The 21,520-nt window shown below is 50.6% G+C and overlaps 1 protein-coding gene across 6 annotated transcripts in view; it reads right to left on the bottom strand.

Moving 5' to 3' along the window:
• The window catches only part of RYR1 (ryanodine receptor 1), a 128,323-nt gene extending 109,426 nt beyond the window's left edge, over window positions 1-18,897 (bottom strand). For all 6 annotated transcript variants that reach the window (XM_086352334.1, XM_086352337.1, XM_086352335.1 and 3 more), the window contains exons 1-13: window positions 18,684-18,897; window positions 13,037-13,156; window positions 12,094-12,198; window positions 10,971-11,045; window positions 10,811-10,889; window positions 10,301-10,413; window positions 9,902-9,995; window positions 8,649-8,742; window positions 8,460-8,534; window positions 7,816-7,972; window positions 7,503-7,667; window positions 5,008-5,129; window positions 4,017-4,212 (exon numbers count right to left, since the gene is read on the bottom strand). In XM_086352334.1, coding sequence (XP_086208460.1) covers window positions 4,017-4,212; window positions 5,008-5,129; window positions 7,503-7,667; window positions 7,816-7,972; window positions 8,460-8,534; window positions 8,649-8,742; window positions 9,902-9,995; window positions 10,301-10,413; window positions 10,811-10,889; window positions 10,971-11,045; window positions 12,094-12,198; window positions 13,037-13,156; window positions 18,684-18,731 — 1,443 coding nt within the window. In that variant the 5' untranslated portion in view covers window positions 18,732-18,897. The remainder of the gene's footprint in view (window positions 1-4,016; window positions 4,213-5,007; window positions 5,130-7,502; window positions 7,668-7,815; window positions 7,973-8,459; window positions 8,535-8,648; window positions 8,743-9,901; window positions 9,996-10,300; window positions 10,414-10,810; window positions 10,890-10,970; window positions 11,046-12,093; window positions 12,199-13,036; window positions 13,157-18,683) is intronic.
• Window positions 18,898-21,520: the final 2,623 nt, after the last annotated feature.

Genomic DNA, 21,520 nt, shown 5'->3' with positions numbered 1-21,520 from the left:
TGCTAATTCATAATCCTTCAGTAGCTAGTGACTTCGTGTTCTCAGATCTAAACTAGAGTCACAGGGACTTCTCTGGTGGTTCAGTGGTTAAGACTCCATACTTCCACTGAGAGGGCATGGGTTCAATCCCTGGTCAGGGAACTAAGATGCTGTAAGGTACAGCCAAATAAATAAATAAATACACGTGTACTGTGCTTAGTCGCTCAATTGTGTCTGACTCTTTGTGACCCCATGAACTGTAGCCCACTAAGCTCCTCTGTCCATGGGGATTCTCCAGGCAAGAATACTGGAGTGGATTGCCATGCCCTCCTCCAGGAGATCTTCCCAACCCAGGAATCGAACCAGAGTCTCCTGCATTGCAGGGGGATTCATTACCAGCTGAGCTATCAGGGAAGCCCAAATAAATACATAAATAATGTTAAATCAGAGCCACCGGCTCCGTGTCCACCTTCACTCCTATTTCCCTCTTCTCCTCCTCGGCTGCCCAGACCTGACTCTGTCCTGCCCTGCCTCTGTCCCCAGCATAACACATTCCTATTAACATCAGGACTGAATCTGTGCTTCTCCTTCCAGCATTTTCTTTCCTCCTTTCCACTTCCAAGCACCCTACTCCTGGTCCCATTTGGCTCAGCTCACTCTCCATACTAACCATCAGAGAGATGTTTGCCTTCTCTCTCTCCTTTTGTCTTCTTTCATTTTGAATTATAACAGATATACAGAAAAGCACATAAAAATGCACAATCAATTCTTGATTTTCACAGTAGCTAAGTTCTGTATAGTCGACGTGAGCACTGAATTAGTGAATCCTGAGAATCATGGCTCAAAGAGGAAACTCAGGGAGCATCTCTGAGTCTCTGAGCACAACATTTCCAACAATCAATACACACTCTTGTTTTATGTGTGTTTCTGTTTAAAGACACCAATTTAATAGATGCTGTTGATTCATTAACATTAAAATCACAACCAATGACACTGTAATTCATGTATTTTCTCAGAAAGGTACATCACAGCTGTCTTGCACTTGGAAACACTAGATAGCACTTTTCCACTGTGCTGAGGGGTCATTTTAATCAACAAAATTAACAAAAAAGCACAAAAATATGAAGTGTGGCTCTCAATATACCAATATGAAAAGGACACTTGTTTACAGGTGAGAGTTGAAATAAAAAGGCAGACTGTCACCTTATTCAACCTCAACTGGAAACATGGCATCAGCTGACTTAAACTTTTTCCTCTCTGTACATGTCCACAAATGACCACAAATACACTACAAGTATTGATTTGGTGGCGGGGAGGGTTACGAATAAATTTGAGCAAGTAGGCATATTTGCAAAGACAGTATCTGCAAATAATAAAGATTAAGTGACTATGGTTTAACAAACAAATATAAAGAACACTTGTGTAACCTCGAAAGAGAGCATTGCCAGCCACCTAGAAGTCACCTCGATGCCCCTCCTGATTATACAACTCTCTCGGCCAGGGATTACTGTCATCCTAACTTGTATGGAAATTCTTTCCTTGCCTCTCTATGCTTACTACCTATGTGCACATTGGTAAACAGTCTAGTGGCATTTTGCCTCTTTTTGAACTTGACATATACAGTAAGTATCCTTTTGTACATGGATTCTTTTGCTCAATACTAGATTTTAAGATTAAGAGCACAGTGGGACTTCCCTGGTAGTCTAGTGGCTAAGATTCTGTGCTCCTGGTACTGGGGACCCGGGCTCAATCCCTGGTCAGGGAACTAGATCCCACATGCTGCAACTAAGAGTTCAGATGCCAAAACTATAGATCCCGCATGGCACAACTAAAAAGACCCAGCTCAGCCAATTAAAAAAATAAATATTTTGTTTAAAAAAGATGAAGAGCATTGTCTCACACAGTTGTCATTTGTTCATTTCATTGCTGAGAGGCATCCATAGCCATCGTATGGAGAAGCCACATTTGTGGATACATTCCAGCAGTAACAGACAATAAGGCTGCTATGACAACCATTGTATCTACATCCTGGGCTCATGGTAAGAGATGCAGCGCCTCGTGGTAGAGAACACAACCAGCTGGAGTCATACAGAGTGGCTCTGCCCCTAGCCAGTTGTGACTTTCAAAGACCTAACTCTTCTGTGACTCCCAAAGCAAAAGTCCTCGCCATGGCCTGGCCCTGTCACCTCTCCCGGCTCATCCCCTCCCACTCTTCCTCTAGCTCACCCAGCTTCAGTCAATTCAGCCTCCTGGTTATTCTGGAAACTCTCAAGCACACTCCCACTTCACGGCCCCTGTACTTGTTCTATCTCCCTTCCCTCAGGTGTAGGTGTAACTGCCTATCTTCATTCAGGTCATCCTCCCCGACCATTCTATTTTATTTATTTTTAATATCTATGTCTTTGGCCAGGTCTTAGTTGCAGGAATGGGATCTTAAGTTGTGGCAAATGGGATCTAGTTCCCTGACCAGGGATCAAACCTGCATCCCCTGCATTGGGAGTACCACTGGACTGCCAGGGAAGTCCCTGACCATTCTACCTTAAATTGCAACAACCCCAGCACTCTCTCGGAGAAGGTAATGGCACCCCACTCCAGTACTCTTGCATGGAAAATCCCATGGATGGATGAGCCTGGTAGGCTGCAGTCCATGGGGTTGCTAAAAGTCGGACATGACCGAGCGACTTCACTTTCACTTTTCACTTTCATGCATTGGAGAAGGAAATGGCAACCCACTCCAGTGTTCTTGCCTGGAGAATCCCAGGGACGGGGGAGCCTGGTGGGCTGCCATCTACGGGATAGCACAGAGTCGGACACGACTGAAGCAACTTAGCAGCAGCAGCAGCAGCAGCACTCTCTACTATTGCCCTGCTTTGTTTTTCTCCTTAGCGTTTATTATCATCATCTAATATACCCTATAATCCCTCTATTTTATTGATCATTTATCCTCTCCCCCATGTCAGCTCCACAAGGACATGGATTTTTCTGTTTTGTTGACAACTATAATCCCTCTGGTATATCTGTTCAATAAGTGGTTGTTATTTAATCTCTCTGCGACTCAGTGACCCATTGTAATTCCCATTGCAATATGGGAATTACAATCCCCCATGGGGTTATGGGGGAGGATATCAGGTATACAAAACCCATAACATACAGTAAGGGCTAAATTCGCTAATAATAACCGTAGTCAATATAGCATCTTCTATGTGCTGGTACTGTTCCAAACACTTTGTGTATACTAATCCCACGCCATAAATTTTGTTATTGTTAGTATTATCATTTCTAAGTCTGCCGCCCCCATCAGAATGGGAGCCCCTGAAGAGGAAGGGGGCCCAAGCTGTTAGACCCTAAATGAAAATGCTCCCCAATCACCGTGTGGAAATATCTGACCCTGGGCCTCTGTCCAGCCCCAGCCTCTCACCTCTCTCGGCCCCTCCCACTCAGACCTCTCGCCGAGGGGAGACCACCAAGCCTCGTAAAACACAAACTCCCAGCCTCTGACTCAAGCTGAAGTCCCTCCTTACACCACCCACCTGAAACCCGAAAACCTCTCTGGCCCTGACCCTCACCATGCCCCGCTCAGGTTCTGTCTTCCCATCCCGCAGGCTCCGCCCCTACAGACACCGCCCCCTGAGGCCAGCAGCTCAGCCTCTGACTTCTCACGCCTTGCCTCCCTCCACAGGCTTGTCTTGGCTCAGAGCTTAGCCTCACCGCGCCGCGTCCTCCCACGAAAGGAAACAAGTCCTGCCCGGGGCCTCCAGGCTCCGGTCCCAAGTTGCTTTCACAGGTCCTGCCCCTGCTCTGCCAACACGTCCCGCCCCTCACCAAAACCACGCCCACCGCTCAGTCAGGACACTCAAGACTCCGCCCCCTCGCGTGTCCCTAATGACCCGCTCCCCAGCTCTGTTCACACAGTACAGGTCCTTCCTCCTGCCTCGCTCCACTCAGACCACCGCTTCTCCAGGCCCGGCAGGCTCCGCCCCTCTCACAGGCCCCGCCCCCGCGCCCACAGACCATGCCCTCCTGGGCTGTGGCCTCACCTCCTCCTGGAAGAGGCTCTGGCGGTTGCGCAGGCTGCGCAGCTTGCTCTGCTTCTCTTCGTGCTGTAGCTCCTCGGAGGGCGGCTCAAAGTAGCCGATGAGGTCCTGCAGGCTCAAGATGACGCCCTCGAGAGGCAGCGCTGTGCCCGCCGGGGACCCCGAGCCCCTCGGCTTTCCGCTGAAGCTGTCCAGGCCCCTGCGGGGACCGCGCATTGGTCAGCAAGGGACCCGCAACACTGTGCAAGTCCCGCCCCCTCCCACCCCGAGTCCCCGCAGGACTCCCACAGATACACCTGTTTAACAGAGCGGGAGACGGAGGCGCAGGGATAGAGGGGCATCGGCCTGAGTTCACACAGTCGCCAAGGGCAAAGCGTCTGTGTAGGACACGTCATGCAAGCATAGGTCACGGCTAAGGGATGTCTAGGGTCGAGGGTCTGGGTGTCAGGGGTGTGAAACTAGGTAATGATCAGGGATGTGATGTCAAAGTCATGACTGGTAGAGACAGATTAGGGGTCAAGTGTATAGCTGTGTTTAGTCGCTCAGTCGTGTCTGACTCTGCCACCCCATGGACTGTCCACCAGGTTCCTCTGTCCATGGAGTTCTCCAGGCAAGAATACTGGAGTGGGTTGCCATTTCCTTCTCCAGGGGATCTTCCCCACCCAGGGATCAAATCCAGGTCTCCCGCATTGCAGGTGGATTCTTTACCATCTGAGCCACCAGGGAAGCCCAAGAATACTAGAGTAGGTAGCCTATCCCTTTTCCAGGGGATCTTCCTAACGTAGGAATTGAACCAGGGTCTCCTTCATTGCAGGCAGATTCTTTACCAGCTGAGCTACCAAGGAAGCCCCAAGTGTATAGAGGTCAGGAGTTTATCTATGTTGGGCATGTGAATGTCAGAGATAGAGATGTAATGGTCAGGTGCAAAAACTCCAGAAGCATGGGGGTCAAGGTGTGGCCTGGCCCCCCAGGGCAGGGCAGGCTGGTGGCTCACTTGATGAAGTGGTTGTAGAGGCCGGCAGTACTGTAGATCATGCGGGCAGCCTGAGACTCCTCGTGCTGACAGCGGGTCAGTGACAGTGCGTCGTCCATGTGGCCTTCCTGGTGCAGAATGGCCTGGCAGTGGTGGAACAGAGAAGTCAGGAAGGGGACCCAGTCCCTAAGGGCCATGTTCCCCAGACCTCCACCCACTCTCTAGCCCCCTGACTGCCCCCATCTTTCACCAGATCTCTGCCAGTCCCCCACCATCCCTCCCCATCTGTCTCTGTGTCTTTCATCCTCAATCCCTCTCTCTTTTTTCCCCTCTAGCTTTCTCCTCTTTCTCCATCCTTCTGTCTCTGTCCTCTGCTTGTGTCTCTCTACCTTTCTCTCTCTCTCTCATGTCTATCCCACACTGTCTCTTTCTCCCTCCCTCCCTCTCTGTCTCTCTCTCTCTCTCTCTGCCTCTTTCTCTTTTTAATTTTATTTATTTATTAGTTTTGGCTGTGTTAGGTCTTCCCTGTAGTGTGTGGGCTTCTCGTGGCGGTGGCTTCTCTTGTTGTGGAGCACAAAGTCAAGGAGTGCAGGCTTCAGTAGTTGTGGTGCCTGGATTTTGTTGCCCAAGGCACATGGGATCTCCCCAGACCAGGGATCCAACCCATGTCCCCTGCATCTGCAGGTGGATTCCTAATCACTGGACCACCAGGTAAGTCCAAGCATCTGTCTTCTTTCTCTCTTTCGGTCCCTCTTTGATTTTCACTCTCTCCCTCTCTGTCTCTATCTTGTCCAGGCCAGACCCTCTCCATTTGTATCTCCTATTTATTTAACATCCCCCCCCATCAGAAAGCCCTAGTGCACCCCAAACCTAACATGTCCCAGACAGAATGCCTGCACACCTTTCTGGAAGGTGAGCCCATCATGGCAGCTGGCTTTCCCCTGAGCTGACCTCCCAGTCCAGGACCCCACCCAGTCCAGCAACTTTAAATATCATCCACTTGCCAACAACTCCTACATTCTCTTCTCTGGTCCAGGCCTGTCTCTAAATCCTCTGCTCTTGTATCTCCAACTTCAGTCCTCACTTTTTTTTTACAAACAGGTGCCACTCTGGTCTTCCCAATTATTCCGTTAGCAAGTCTATTGCATGTCTCTATTCTCGGCACTGGGGCCTGTTCTCCTGAACTGACACTTGGCTGTCCCTGACTCGCTTAATGGCACTTCCCTCCTTCCAGCTGCTCAGGACAAAAAGGGCAAAAATAATGGCCTCATCCTTAATCCCTATCCCTTTGATCCTGATATCCAATCTGTCAGAAAATCCAGTTGGCTCTGCCCTCAAAATACAACCAGGCTCTTCTGCCTTTCCTCATTCCACAGAAACCCCTGTGTTGTCCACTGTTATCCCCCACCTGCCCCCTCCCACCCCATCTCCCTCCTCCAGCTCTGCTCACTCCCATAGTCTGTTCCCACAAGCAGCTCAGGAACCCTGTGACCCTTAATCAGGTCACCCCCAGGCCTGCTCAAAACTCTCTTGTGGCTCCATCTCATACAGGGTAAGAGTCAAGATTCCCCACCCCCCACACCTCCATCACCACAGCCCACAAGGCCCTACACAATCTGTTCCCATCCCCTCTCTGCCCTCATCTCTATAATCCACCCCTTGCTCACTCTCCTCCAGCCAAACTAGATCTCCTTTCTGTGACTGCAACAGACCAACTTCATTCCCAACCTCAGGGCCTTTGCACATGCTGTTCCCTCTATCAAAAGTATTAATAGCTTTCCTACTGTTCGGTTGTAAAACTATGTACTTCATTAGAGACAGTTTAGCCAGTGTCTGAGCATGGGGAAGGCAGGGAACAGGTCAATCTAGCTTGCCTATTTTTCCACATATACATCCAGAACAACTGGGCTACTCAATACTTGGTTGAATATTATTCTCAGTTTGTTACTGTCCATCTTTTTCTTTCCATCTCTGTCTTTTCTTATTTCTGTCTATCTTTCTCTATTTTTATGTCTTCATGTCTGTCTATATTTCTCTCTCTCTTCATATATATATATATTCTTTTTTAACTGGACATTTACATTGATAAATATACCCAAATCTTTGTACAATTATCCAATTGATTCCCTTACGATAAATGTCTAACATCAGAATTACTTATGCCAAAGGACATATCTTTTTAGCTTTTAGTATAATTTGACAAAATCCTCCAAAATGTTTCACTTTATTTTCATTCTTTTTTAATTTATTTTTAATTGGAGGATAATTGTTTTACAGTGCTGCATTGATTTCTGCCATACAACAATGAAAATCAGCCATAAGCATACATATTTCCCCTCCCTCTTGAACTTCCCTCCCACTAAATATATAAAATTTCTTTTTTCCTGTGTCTCTCAATCTCAGTTTCTCTCTCAGCCTTTCTTTCTCTCAATCCCATGCTCAAACCCTGAAGGTCCAAGCATGACCACCCCCAGTCCCCTTCCTGCAGCCCATCCCTCCCCATTCCAGGCACCCACCTTTTTCTTGAGCACACCAAGTCGCAGGGCCTTGGGGTCCGGGGCAGCATAGGTGAGCCACAAGCCTGAGGCCACGTGCTGCACAAAGCACAGTGACTCCCCATACTTGATTTCCGGGGGGCCCATGCCCTCCACGTCCCGCTTGGGAGCTGTATCCAGTTTCTCCTACAGGGGCAAGGGTCAGAGGTCAGCCTCCTCTGCCTGTGAGTTTAATGGGGAACCCCCGCCTCTGACAAGAGATTGCAAAGTGTGAGGTGGGGCTGGAGTGGAATTTAGAGCTCCAGGTGAGCGCGGGCATCCTGATTGCACCAACCTTGGAGACGCGGAAGCAGAAGGAGGTGGCCTTGGTGTGGGCCTTGCTGGCGTCAACCACCATGAGGCCCTGGTCCTCAACGAGCGCCAGGTACCGCCCAGTGGTGACATGCCGGATGCGGAGCGGCTGGCCCCAGCGCAGGTGGCTCCCGCTCCAACTGCAAAGGGTAAGGACGAGGTGGGGGTCAGAGGGCCCCCCAGTTCTCCCAGTGGACACCACAGTCTTTGTTGAAACCTTCTCAAGCCCTCTACCCTGTTCCAGGGGGCCCCAAGCCTTCCTCCGAGCCCTCAGATCTTTCTTAGGACCCCCAGGTCTCCCTCAGGAACCCCAAACTTCTCTCAAGCCCTCATCGCTTCCTCAGAGCTTCCCCAGATAATTCTGGTGCACCCAAGTTTCCCAGATCTGTCATTTTCTCCCCTCCACTTCCCACAGTTTCAGTCAGGACCCCCGATCTCTCCCTCAGGAACCCTCACCACCCCCAAGACCCCTAAGGACCTTCATTACTCCCTTAGGGACCCCAGATTTTCCCTCAGAACCCTCCAGTCTCTTCCTCAGCTCTTCCTCCAAAACCCTCTTCTCCTCCCAGGCCCCCCAGGAACCCCTCACACCCCCCTGCAGCCTGCCTCCCCCAACCCGACCTGTACCTGATTCTCAGTGGTTCCAGTCTCCAGAGGGAGCGGGCATGGGTACACACAGATCCCCCCTCATAGTAGACAAGTCTGCGTACATGGAAGATAGCAAGGTCAAGGGTTCAGGGTCCAGTCCCCCAGCCAAACTCTGCCACCCAACCTCCAGCCCCAAGACCCCAGACCCTCTTGTCCCCAAGCCCAGACCTGCGCTGGTCATCACTGTCAGCAGGGGAAATGGTCAGACATTCATCCATGTGTCCATGAAAGAGGCGGAGGACATGGCCACCGGTCACATAGCCTGGACGAGAAGCAAGGGCAGGTGGTCACGGGGAGCTGGAGCCCCCAAAAGGTCTGGAACCAAAACTGGGGGCCTTCCTTCTGCCCTGTGGGAAGCTGGGGGCCGGGTTTGGGGGTCTGCAATCTGAGACCCCCCTTCATCTGAGTTTGAAGGTACAAAGTGGTAGTCTGAGATTTGGGCTCAGTTTGAGGCCTGAGCTGGGGGCATGAGATTTGGGGTCTGAGGTGGGGGATATAATTTTGGCAGTCTGGGTGTGTGGGGCTGAGGTTGGCAGGTTTGCAGGTCTGGGGTTTAAAGGTCTGAGTTTGGATTTTTGACGTTGGGTCAGAAAACGTCATCAGAGATTTGGGTCTAATATTCCCTGACACTGGGGTCTGAGTTCCAGGGCTTGCTTTGGGGCCTGGGTTTAGAAGTACAATGGCTGGATCTGAAGTTGGGATCTGAATTTTGAGTGTTACTTTGGAGGTCTGAGGCTAGTATCTGAGGTTTGAGGTCTGAGGTTTGAAAGTTTTAATTTTTGGGTGTGAGTCTGGGGAGATACGAGCTTTGTAGTTACAAGTTGGTGGATTTGAGGGTCTGAGATTAAGGCCTGAATTTTGTTATCTGTGACTTGAGTCTCAGCTTGGGTCTGGCTTAAGGCCCTGAGGTTTGATGTGTGAGATTTGGGGTCAAAGTTTTAGGGCCAGTTTATTCAGGGTCTTAGCATGGCAGTCTGAACTAGGAGATGGTATTGGAGATTTAAGGTTAAAGTTGGAGGTTTGAGGTTGATTGGCTGAGTTTGAGTCTGAATTAGGGGTCTTAGATTGGAGATCTGAGTTTGAATTTGGGGGGCTGGTTTTGGGGGTTGAGGGATAAGCTTGTGCTTGCCTTTAGAGGCTTTGAGTCTAAGAGATAAGCTCCAGATTTAATGTTTAAAGCTTTGGATCTGAGTTTAGGGGTCTGACCTCTAGGACTTGAGTTTGGCATCTAAGCTTTGCAGTCTGAATTTAGAATCTGACAATCAGTTTGGAGATTTGAGCTCTAGAGTCTCAGACTTGGGGTCAGTTGGAGATCTAAGTGAGGGTTATAATTGGGAGATCTAGAGATGGGGTCTGAGGAGTGAGGTTGGAGGTCTGATTTGGGGGTATCTGCTTAGGGTCTAGAAGCCTGGGGTCCTCACCCTCTTCACAGCCAGAGCAGATGGGGTTCATGTTCCACAGTGTCTGCATGAAAGAGGCGTCAACCTGGAGCTCCCCACTGGCTGTCGACAGGTGCTGGAGGCCACCAGGATGTAGGGGTCAGAGATGATAGGGTGTGAACAATAGTTCCAGAGTCAGTCAGAAACCAAAGTGGAAGCCAAGAAATGGGCAGACAGAAAATTAGAGGTCACAGATCAGGAAACGGGGATCAAGTCAGGAAATGGGGCATCAGAAACCAGAAACTGGATGGAAACCGGAAACTGCGAGTCAGGACACTGGGGCCAGAGACCAAGCAAACCCATGATGAGGAGATGGGGTGGATCCCATGACCCCCAGCCCCGGGGCACAGTAGGTGCTGTGGTGGGGGAGGGACTGCTCACCAGGTAGCGCTCGGAGGAGACACTGACAAGAATGAGGTCATCGCCAACTCGGACCTTCTCTCCTTCTGACCTTTGCTTGGAGGCTGGGTGCGTCGTCCACCAACAGGCCTCTCCTATGGGCGGGGGTGGGAAAGGCTCTCTGAATGTGTGTGCGTGTGTGCTCAGTCACTCAGTCATGTCTGATTCTTTGCGACCCCCTGGACTGTAGCCTACCAGGCTCCTCTGTCCATGGAATTTTCCAGGTAACAGTGCTCTTCCTCAAGGTATTCCCAGCCACGAAGCCTTCCAAACCCTCCTCCCCAAATTCTCCTATTACTTCTGCCTCAGTTTCCCATTCCCACCCTCAGACTCTCTGCCTAGAGTTCCCCCACGTCTACCCAAGTCTCTCTGTCCGGAATATGTCTATCCACACCCCAAGACTCTCAGTTCCAAAGGTCTGGGGTGCAGACCTGCACCCCAACTCGCTGCCTGCAGTGTCCCCATCACACCCCCTGCCTCCAGCCCCTGTACCTATTGCATCCTCCTGAAGTCCTACGTCAAAGGCCAGCTTGTCAGTCATGGAGCGAGAGGTGGTGAGGCAGCTCAGGTACTAGGGTTGGAGCAGGGAGTCAGCCTCCTGGCGGGCATTGCCCCCTCACCCCCTGCCCCGCCCCCTCCTGGATGCACTCACCATGCCGCTGTGCGCGTGCCGGAGCAGGATGGCATGGCCATACAGGAGTGTCCTGTGTCCCCCACCCTGGGACGACTGTGGGGGCACAGAGGGCACAGAGTGAGAACAGGGCCCCCCGAAACATCTGGCCTACCAGGGGGGAATATGCTCCCCAGAAAACACCATTCTCAGGCCTGGATTCGAAGAAAACTCAGCTTAGACCAGAAACAGATTTTCTGCCTCAGCTTCCCTGCTTCCCCAGGGAAGCAGCATCTGGTCTCTGAGAAGCCTGTGGATGGGGTGTTTTATATTCCCCAAAGCCCACTCTGTCCTCCTCGCCTCCTTCAACTTGTTAGCCAGGCCCCAAAGTCACCCAGGGAGCTGAACCCCTCTTCCAGAGGTTCAGATTCCTAGGGTCACTCAGGGAAGCCCCGTATCTCATGTTCCACAGACCTTGGCCCCTCTGCTGTCACCGTCATAACACGTCTGTGCACCGGTACTGTCCTGCCAGTTGTTACATTGGAGCATCGTCCATAGAGACCTGCCCTGTGCTTCCACCACCCTCTCACCCCTGGGCACAAGGAGACTCAGCCCCTCTTGGAGGGGTGGGTACACCCAGGTGCTTGAAGGCATCATGCCCCCATCACATGCCCATCACATGCCCATGCTCTGAGGGGGCCATGTGATGGGGCCACGTGATCACATGGCGGACCCACTCCTGGACCAGAGGGGACCCACACTTGGGGCGGCAGGAGGTGATGAGGGGAGAGGTCCCATGCGGAGAAGAGCTGGGAGCGGGGTTGGAGGAAAGGAAAAGAGGAGGAAGGAACAGGTGGGGGAACAGGGGGCTCAAAAGCCTCCACCCCTTCCTTCCTGCCTGCCTGGCCTTTTCTGGGCTCCACAGACCTTGACAACTGGGGTGGGGGAGACCCCCAACCCCTGTGTGCAGGATGTGAGCCCAAGAGGCAGGCCTGGGGTCAGGAGAGGTGGCAAGAACAGATGACACCCAAGGCCAGACCTACCCACTTATCCAAATTGAGGGCCTGCGGGGGGCAGGGCAGAGAGAGGAAGAAGAGAGGACGGTAAATGACCCCCAGGTCTTCCCATCTGTCCCCACCACCCATCCCGCCTGGGGGAGCCTCACCTCCACGCCGGCCTCCACGGTGTTGGCCAGCATCTCCTGTAGGGCTCGGACAGACAGGGACTGCTCCAGGACAAAGCAACAGATGGCCAGATCGGGGGGCACATTCTGGGGGACGGGGCGGGTAGGGAGAGGTGAACGGGGCCCTGAAAGCTCCAAAGTGCTGGTGCACCCCCTGCCCCTAATCGAAATACCTACACCCCTTAGAGACCCAGACCTGACCCCAACCCTCCAAGAAGCCCTGCCCTCTGCCGTCCACTTCAGACATCCCACATCCGCGCCAACATCCCGGGAAATACCTGTTTTCCTCCTCCTGCACACTCTTTTATCCCGCCCGAACCTCACAGAAGTTTCCACACCCCACCTAATCTCATAGGAGGCCTCATCCCCCCGCCCCGCCCCGCCCCGGCATACACACTGCGCCCATTCCAACCCTGGAGCCTCCTCCTGGCCCTCTCCGCAGAGAACCCCCACCTCCCGCCATCACCAGCAGACAGGCCTAGCTCCTGCCCCTCCCTCAGACAACGGCGGTCACGGATTCACGCCGCCCCCCTGAGCCTCCCACCCCAGGCACCTCAGGCCCCCAGCCGCGTCCTCAGTCAGTCTCCAGATCCCCTCCCTCTCCCAGCCCCAACCCCATCCCCCCAGGTCACCTCCTCCCTTAGATCCTGAGTACACCTCAGGCTCAGACCCCAAACTCCCTCCACTTCTCAACCTCCAGCCCCCTCCCTAGTCAGCCCCCTGCTAGCACCCCCTGACCCTCCCGGCCCTTCTGCCTTGGATTGAAGACCCTCCGCCCCGCTCTTTTCAGACCTTCGCCCACCCCAGACCTCGCCCCTTTCCCTCGTGGGGAGAGCACCCCCTCTCCAGACCCCCCCCAGACCCCTTTCTTCAGGTCCCAGCCTCTCTGCTCGTCAGACCCCCTCTCCCTTTGTCCCACACAGACCTGGGCGTTGCTGGTGGGCTCCAGGAAGCAGAGGCGGTTGCCGAAGCCCTCAGCGGCCAGGCAGAGCTTGAGCTGCTCCTTGAGCACCGTGGCGTTGCACTGCAGGACCACCTCGTCGTCCTGGGGGCGGGCGGAGCGTCAGGGGCGGCGCCGCCCCAGGACACCGCCCCCCGGTCCACCCCTTCCTCTCGTGAAAAAGATACTGCTAGTAACGCCCACCCTCGCCAGCTATCCAGTAGGGGCTCGTGTTGAGGGCGCTGCACGCTTCTAAAATCCCCATGAGATCCGAGCCAGTGTCATCCCAGTGTTAAAATATGGAAACTGAGGCTCAATGAGGGGACATGGCCTGTCCAAGGCCAGATGGTTGATAAGAGGAGGAACTGGTATTTGAACTCCAGTCTAACGGTCTCCGGACATCCCAGGTGGCGCCCTGGTAAAGAACCTGCCTGCCAAGGCAGGAGACGTAAGAGACACGGGTTCTATCCCTGGGTCCGGAAGATCACCTAGAGTAGGGCATGACAACCTATTCCAGTATTCTTGCCTGGAATCATGGGCAATCTCATGGGCAGAGGAGCCTGGCGGGCTACAGTCCATGGGGTTGCAAAGATCTGGACACGACTGAAGCGACTTAGCACGCACCCACGCCAAGTGGCTCCAGAGGACTCCCAGGTGGGGGTCCACAAGGATGGGAAATATGGGCGCCTGGAGTTAAATGGCTTTTAAGCTCAGTGTTCTCTAACTTTTCTTTTGTGTGTTGTTTTAATAGTAGTTATCATTTAAGGAGTGCTGCCTAGTGACTCTTGAATGCAGTGCCAGAGCCTGGACTGGATCCTGGTTAAAGGGGAGTATAGATGTAAAGATGGTATAGAGACAGCTGGTGACAGGTGAGTACAGCCTGTGAATTAGATGATGGAATCACAACCATAGTAAATCTCCTGATTTTTATTTATTTTTTTGGCCATGCTGCACAGCATGTGGAATCTTAGTTCCCCAACCAGGGATCAAACCCATGTCACCTGCATTGAAATCGTGGAGTTTTAACCACTGGACCACCAGCGAAGTTCCCATGAAATCTGATTTTGATAACTGTGCTGTGGTTTTGTGAGAGACCACCAACAATAACCAAGTGTTAGGTGCTAAGTTCTATCTGATTCTTTGAGGCCCCATGGACTGTAGTCTGTCAGGCTCCTCTGTCCATGAGATTCTCCAGGCAAGAATACTGAAGTGAGTTGTCATTCCCTTCTCCAGGGGATTTTGCCAACCCAAGAATCAAATCCAGGTCTCCAGCATTGCAGGTGGATTCTTTACCATCTGAGCCATCATCTTCCCCTTTGTAAGAGAGAGCCCGTGTTTTTTTAATAATCAGACACTGAAGGATTTAGGAGTTAAGGTTATCATGTCCACAACCTACTCTCAAACAGTTTAGGAAAAGACATTTGGAGAGAGGGAGAAGGAGAAGGGAAGGGAACGCATCTTAACATCTGGGGAAAATGACTGAAGGCTACATGGGAGTCCTTTGAGCTAACCTCACAACTTTTCTCTAAGCTTGAAATAAATTTAAAATGTAGGTAAAATAAACAACCTTCTGAGATAAGTCCTAGTATTTGAACCTGTGGAAACACGGCCCAGAGAGGTGAAGTGACTTGCCTGAGGTCACACAGCCGGAATATGACACAGCTGAGATTTGATCCCAATGCTGCGGCTCTATATGCCACACACTGCTTTTTTTTTTTTTTCCCCATTCAAACCCAGGCCCTTGGCAGTGAAAGCCCTGGACCTCTAGGGAATTCCCAATATGCCTCACTCTTAGAACACTAGACTGCTTCTTGATATGTTAGTTGAGTAGCCTATATTACATTTATAACTAATATAAATGTACTTAGGGGCATGCTCAACATTTTTACTGACAGAGGTTTCAATCACAACTGATGGGGGGGGGAAATACTGATGGAGACTTCAGTGTTTAACCACCAAGTAAGGCAGTGATTATTCCATTTTACAGCCAAGGAAATAGGTTCAAGGAGGTTAGGCATCCTGCTGGAAGTCACACAGTCCCTAGTCCTTCCAGCAAATCCTGGGCTTCACTCCCCACAGACAGCCCTCTTTCTTTCTATCCAGCCTGGGAGGAGGAGCCCCAGGACTACCCTGTTCTATAACCCCCAACCCCGACATCCGGGCGTATGCTATCTATTCAAAAGGATCGTATGGTTTGCATTTATCAAGCACCTGCTGTCTGCTAGACTTCATGCTCAGGGCTTTACATGCATCTAATAAACACTGAGCATCTGCTCTGTGCTAGACACTGACTACGTGTGGATATAAAACAGCAAATAAAGCAGGCAAAATCCCTGGCTGTGGAACTGACATCCTTATGGGAGATGTAATGAACAGGTGAATCAGGGACTTCCTGGTGGTCTAGTGGTTAAGGCTCCATGCTTCCACTGCAGGGGGCATGGGTTCAATCCCTGGTCTGGGAACCTAAGATCCTGCATGCTGCTCAGTGAAGAAAAAAAACAGGTGAATCAATTTATAATTTTAATTTCAGTAATAAGTGCTATGGAAAAAATAACTCAGGGTGATGTAAGTGAGTGGCTCTTGGGGTAGAGATGACATCAGTGAGGGGGGTGAAGTGACTGCCTCTGCAAGGAGATGACATTTGAGCTGAACCTTGTCTGAATAACAAGAAAGAATCAGGCCTGATCATCTCTGGAGGAAGAATGTTCCAGGAAGAGGAGGCAGCCTGTGCAAAGGCCTGGGGCTGAGAGTGTTCAGAAAAAGCAAAGGAGGGACTTCCTTGGTGGTCCAGTGGCTAAGACTCTGTGCTTCCAATAACAGGGGGCCCAAGGTTTGATCCCTGGTCCGGGAGCTAGATCCCACATGCTGCAACTAAGACCTGGTGCAGCCAAATAAATGAATAATTAAAAAAATAGAAAAAGCAAGGGAGACAGCCTGGTGGTGCTGTCTTCAAGAGTAAGGGAGAAAGTGGGAGATGAGCTCAGAGGCATATTTGCATGTACCCCTTGAACCCTTAGGGTACATATTTTTGTACTCATTTTCCAGACTGGGAAATTGAGGCTCAGAAAGAAAAATAAAAATCACTTGCCTAAAGTTAGGAAACAGGAAGATGGCAAAATCAAGATGTAAACCAGAGACAGGGAGCCTAATCCCTATGCCAATGATTCTCTAACTTTCTCCTGCATCAGAATGAAGTGGGAGGAGGCTGGTTAAAAAGGCAACGTCCTAGCTGCCCTACTCTCCCCCTCAACACCATGAGCCTGATTCAGTAGCTCTGGGGTCAGCGGGGAATCTGGACCATTAGCCAGTCCCCAGGAGGTTCTGACCTGGGCCAAGCTTTGATGAATCCCAGCCTGCGCAGGGCTGGATGTTGCCACGCATCAGAAGGAAATGAAAGGAATTTGGGGACCATGGCCATCATGCTTAAAAAGTGAAATAAAAGTAGAGCAAGAACAGAAAATAGCAGCATGCCCCTCGTGTTCTAAGGGCTACCTACATTTTATGAAACTTGTTTCAGTTAAAAATAGGCGTGTGTGAGTGCACCTAATTTGAGCATAATATCATGAACTGGAGGCAACCCAATGTCCATCAGCAGGTGAACCGATAAACAAATTGCAGCATATTCACAAAGGAATACTTAGCAACAAAAAAGGAATGAATTCTTAATACATGCTACATAGATTAATGTCAAAAATATTACAGTGTGCAAAAGAAGCAAGACAAATGAGCATATACTTTACACAAAACACTGGTTAGTGACTAATGGAATCTATGGTGACATAAAGCAGATGGCCAGGATGATTATTGAAAAGAGCCCAACAGAACTTTCTGGGGTAAAGGAAGTATCCTATGTCTTGATTATGATAATGGTTACATGGGCATGTACAGCTTGTCAACTATAACACCTAAAATGGGTACAATTTATTGCCTGTCAATTATAACTCAACAAAGTTGACTTTTTATAATACATGTGTATAGATGCATGTACTGGGTTGCAATATAAAATATATTTCTTACCAGTGGGATGAGAGTTTGAGAAAATCACCTGATAACCTCAAAAAAGTTCAGTAAAATGGACCCAGTCTGGGGCCAAGAGATGCCAAGGCCAAGCCTCTAGAACCCAACGCTGACTACCCAGGCAAGTCAGAGTCCAGTTTTCCTCTTGTGAAAGCAGGAGAGCTGTACCCAGGGGCATCCAGAGATGACACTTCCTGGCCTTGACCTTGGTCAGTGACTCTGCCACTCAGGCCTCGGTTTCCCTCAAAACTCCCAGGGAGATAAAGATAGGGCCCTACCTCAGAAGATAGAGCGGCAAGGATATAATTAGATGCCTCTGGAGGTTGAGGCCCTGGGCATGGCGCCTGACATAGAGTGGCTGCTCAAGGGCTCATAGCCATGGCCATGGTCTTATTAGGGCTGGGGAGCAGGGCAGAGCCCAACCCATGATGTCTGCTAAGGGGCTGGGGCTGGGGCAAGCGTCTAGGGTGAAGCTAGGCCTCCTCCCGTGGCCGAATGTCCAGCTGTCCCCATCCTTCACTACCAGCCCCAGCTGTTCCTCCCTCCCAGGAAACCAGAGCTGGCTCACCAGGGCCCTATTCTGGGGCCGGAATGCTGTGTCAGCATTTCCCAGGGCCGGGAGCGGGTGGGGAAGGGCTAGTGCAGGATCAGCAGACCTGGCCCAGGACTAAGAACGTCCCCTCCCCTCCTCACACCCCTACACCAAGCAGAACCACTGGGAGGAAAAATGGGAAGGACTCTGAGATGGGCAGCCCCTCCTCCATCCTCTCTCTCCCTGTCCCCTGCCCAGGCCCCAGAAAAACGGTCTATTCTGGGAGGGACACCTGTTGTTCCAGTACCCTGCCCTGCCCCCCCCCACCCTCTGCCAGCCAAGGATCAGAAATGCGGGGAGAGACACAGTCTTTGACACTGAAGACGCAGTGTGAAACGCAGATGGCCTGAAGCTGAAGAACAAAGCCAGAGACAGGGAGACAGAGATGGAGAGAGACAGAGGTGCAGACAACCCAAAGAGACAGATCCGGAGAGACACCACCCAGAGACCATTAGCATCCATATTTGACCCTCCTCTGAAGACCAAGTGGGGGAAGAAAGAAGACCAGAACCAGAGGGACCCTCAGGAGACCCTCCAGGGCTGGGAGTTCAAAGGAGTTCGGTCTGTCAACCCACACCAGCCCCCTTCCCAAGAATTTAAATAGGTCAGAGTCTGAAGCAAGAAGAGAATTAGGGCTAGGTGGGGGGGGGGGGGGGGGGAGGGGGACAGCTAAATTAAGCTCAGGAATTAGAACCACCTTCCCCAAGTGCCTGCTTCCAGAGAGGTGGGAGGGGGGTGCTCTCTCAGCGGCCCCGTTCTCTGGGACAAATTGCTAGTGTCAGAGAAGGTGGCAGAAGACACCCCCACTCCCCATTTTGCAGTCCCAAATTCTGCTGGTTCTCTGGCAAGGAAGGTAGGGGAAGACTGAGAGAGAAAGAGAAAGAGTGACAGTCACCCACAGGGATAGAGGAAGATACCGTGAGTCTCAGTGACCACAAGCAATCAGGGCAGAGAGTTCAGAGACAGAGACACTCAGAGGGACCCGAGAGACAGTCCCAGAGATCCCAACACAGAGATACGCACCGTCCGCAGAAACTGGACCTCATCCTCGCCCTCTCCTCCGTCACCCATGATGTCGAAGCCCGAGGCGTCTGAAGTCGGTCTGAAGTCGGGGACTGAGGAGGGGGCTGAAGGCCGGGCGGGTGGGCTGGGGGCGGGCTGGGGTCGGAGACCTCTGGGGACACCAGAGGCACCCGCGGGGTAGATGGAACTGCGTGGAGGACTCGTGTGCTGGACAGAGCTGGGAGGAGGTCCCCGCCCCCGGGCTCCCATTGGACCAGGGCGACCAAGGCCCCGCCCCTAGACGGTGCCCGGCCCGCAGACTCCAAACCTCTGCCAAAGGTGTGCTTGGGGTGAGGAAGCTCAGGGGGAGTGTCTATAAGATAGCTACCCTTTGTCCTTCTACGCCATAGTGCCATCATTCTCTTATTTCACAGAAAGCAAACTGAGGCTCTGAGTGGTGAAGGCCCTGCTTGATGTCACACAGCAGAGTCGGAATGAGCACCCGGTTCTCCTGGCTTTAAAAAGCATCATACAGGGCTTCCCTGGTGGCTCTGGTAAAGATTCTGCTTGCCAAGGCAGCAGACACGGGTTCGATTCCTGGTCCAGGAAGATTCCAGCTGCTGCGGAGCAACTAAGTCCATGAGTCACAGCAACTGAGACTGTACTTTAAAGCCCGGGAGCTGCAACTACTGAGCCAATGTGCCGCAACTACTGAAACCCGCTCCTTAGAGCCCATGCTCTGCAACAAGAGAAGCCACTGCAATGAGAAGCCACTGCAATGAGAAGCCCGCAAATTACAACTAGAGTGTAGCCACCGCTGGCCGCAACTAGAGAAGTCCATGCAGCAACAAAGACCCAGCACAGCCAATAAATAAATAATGAAAATTTAAAAATTTTTAAAAAGAAAGCATCACACACAATGATTAAGAATAAGCTGGGCTGGATCCAAATTCCTGCCTTGCCACTCCTTTGTGTGACCTTGGATAAGTCACTTCACCTCTCTGTGCTTAGTTTCCTCAATTAATAAGGAGGATATTAATAGCACCTACCTTACAGGGCTGCTGCAAGTATTAAATTAGATTATTTCCAGCACTTAAAACTGTACCAATACATGTGAAGCTGCTATGGAAAATAGTATGGAAGTTTCTTAAGAAAACTAAAAATAGAACTACCGTATGAACCAGCAATTCTACTCCTGGGTTTGTATCCGAAAAAAGCAAAAAAACATTAATTCAAAAAAAAAATACATGCACCCAGTATTCATAGCATTATTTACAATTGCCAAGAGATGGAAGCAACCTAAATATCCATCATCAGATGAATGTACAAAGAAGATGTGGTACATATACACAATGGAATACTATTCAGTCATTAACAAAAGAATGAAATTTTGCCATTTGAAGCAACATGGAGGGATTTGGATGGTATTATGCTAAGCGAATGAAATGGCTACCCACTCCAGTATTCTTGCCTGGAGAATCCCAGGGATGGAGGACCCTGGTGGGCTGCCGTCTATGGGGTCGCACAGAGTCGGACACAACTGAAGCAACTTAGCAGCAGCATGCTAAGCGAAATAAGTCAGACAGAGAAAGACAAATATTGTATGATATCACTTACATGTGGAACCTAAAAAATACGACAAGCTAGTGAATATAACAAAAAAGAAGGTTCACAAATACAGAGAACAAGCTAGTGGCTACTAGTGGTGGGAGGGGCAATGAAGGGGAGGGGAGTAGGAGGTACTAACTGTTGGGTGCAAGACAGGCTCAAGGACATTATACAACATGGGTAATATAGCCAATATTTTGTAATAACTATAAATGGAAATAATCTTTAAAATTGTATTTAAAAACTCCCTATACAAGGAAAATCATCTTCATTATCACTACTATAAAAACTGATGAGGAAGGAGTACTAGCCAGAGCAGATGTCTTTTGTGTACCTGTTGCATTAATGGCCCTGAGCTAGGACCTGTTCCTGCATGTCATTTTTTAGTTCTCACAACAATCCTGTCATTATTTACATTGTTTAGAGGGGAAATTGAACATGTGTGGTCCTTGCCATGCATGGTTTTAAGGACACGACCTAAATAAATGAAGTACAGCTGCCCCCCATACCTGTGGGTTTCCTATTTGCAGATTCAACCAACTGTATATAAATTATATACATATACTTAAATTATATATATATATATATTTAAATTCAGGGCTTTCTGGGTGGCTCAGCGGTAAAGAATCCGCCTGTGATGCGGAAGATGCAGGAGACTCAGTGGGTTCAATTCCAGCATCGGGAAGATCCCTTGGAGGAGGGCATGGCAACTCACTCCAGTATTCTTGCCTTGGAGAATCCCATGGACAGAAGAACATGGCAGGCTACAGTCCATAGGGTTGCACAGAGTCGGACATGACTGAAGAGACTGAGCATGCATTTAAATTCAAGAAGTTTCCGAAAAGCAAAACTTGAATTTGGCACAGGCCTGCAACTATTTCCATAGCATTTACATTGTATGTACAACTATTTCCATAGCATTTACACTGTATTAGGTATTATAAATAATCTAAAGATGATTTGGGCTTCTCAGGTGGTGCTAGTGGTAAAGAATCCGCCTGCCACTGCAGGAGACATAAGACACTTGGGTTCGATCCCTGGATCGGGAAGATCCCCTGGAGGAGGGCATGGCAACCCACTCTAGTATTCTTGCCTAGAGAATCCCATGGACGGAGAAGCCTGGCGAGCTACAGGTCATAGGGTTGCAAGGAGTCAGACATGACTGAAGCGACTTAGCACACACGCACAAAGATTATTTAAATGTTGCCAGAGGATGTATGCGAAGAAGGCAATGGCACCCCACTCCAGTA

This window comes from Bos grunniens, chromosome 18 (assembly GCF_055505025.1).
Source record: "Bos grunniens cultivar Pamir isolate PY7600 chromosome 18, Bosgru_T2T1.0, whole genome shotgun sequence".
In the NCBI taxonomy this organism is placed as follows: domain Eukaryota; kingdom Metazoa; phylum Chordata; class Mammalia; order Artiodactyla; family Bovidae; genus Bos; species Bos grunniens.
Note: the sequence above shows the minus strand (reverse complement) of the source record. Positions and strands in the feature narration are given on the sequence as shown.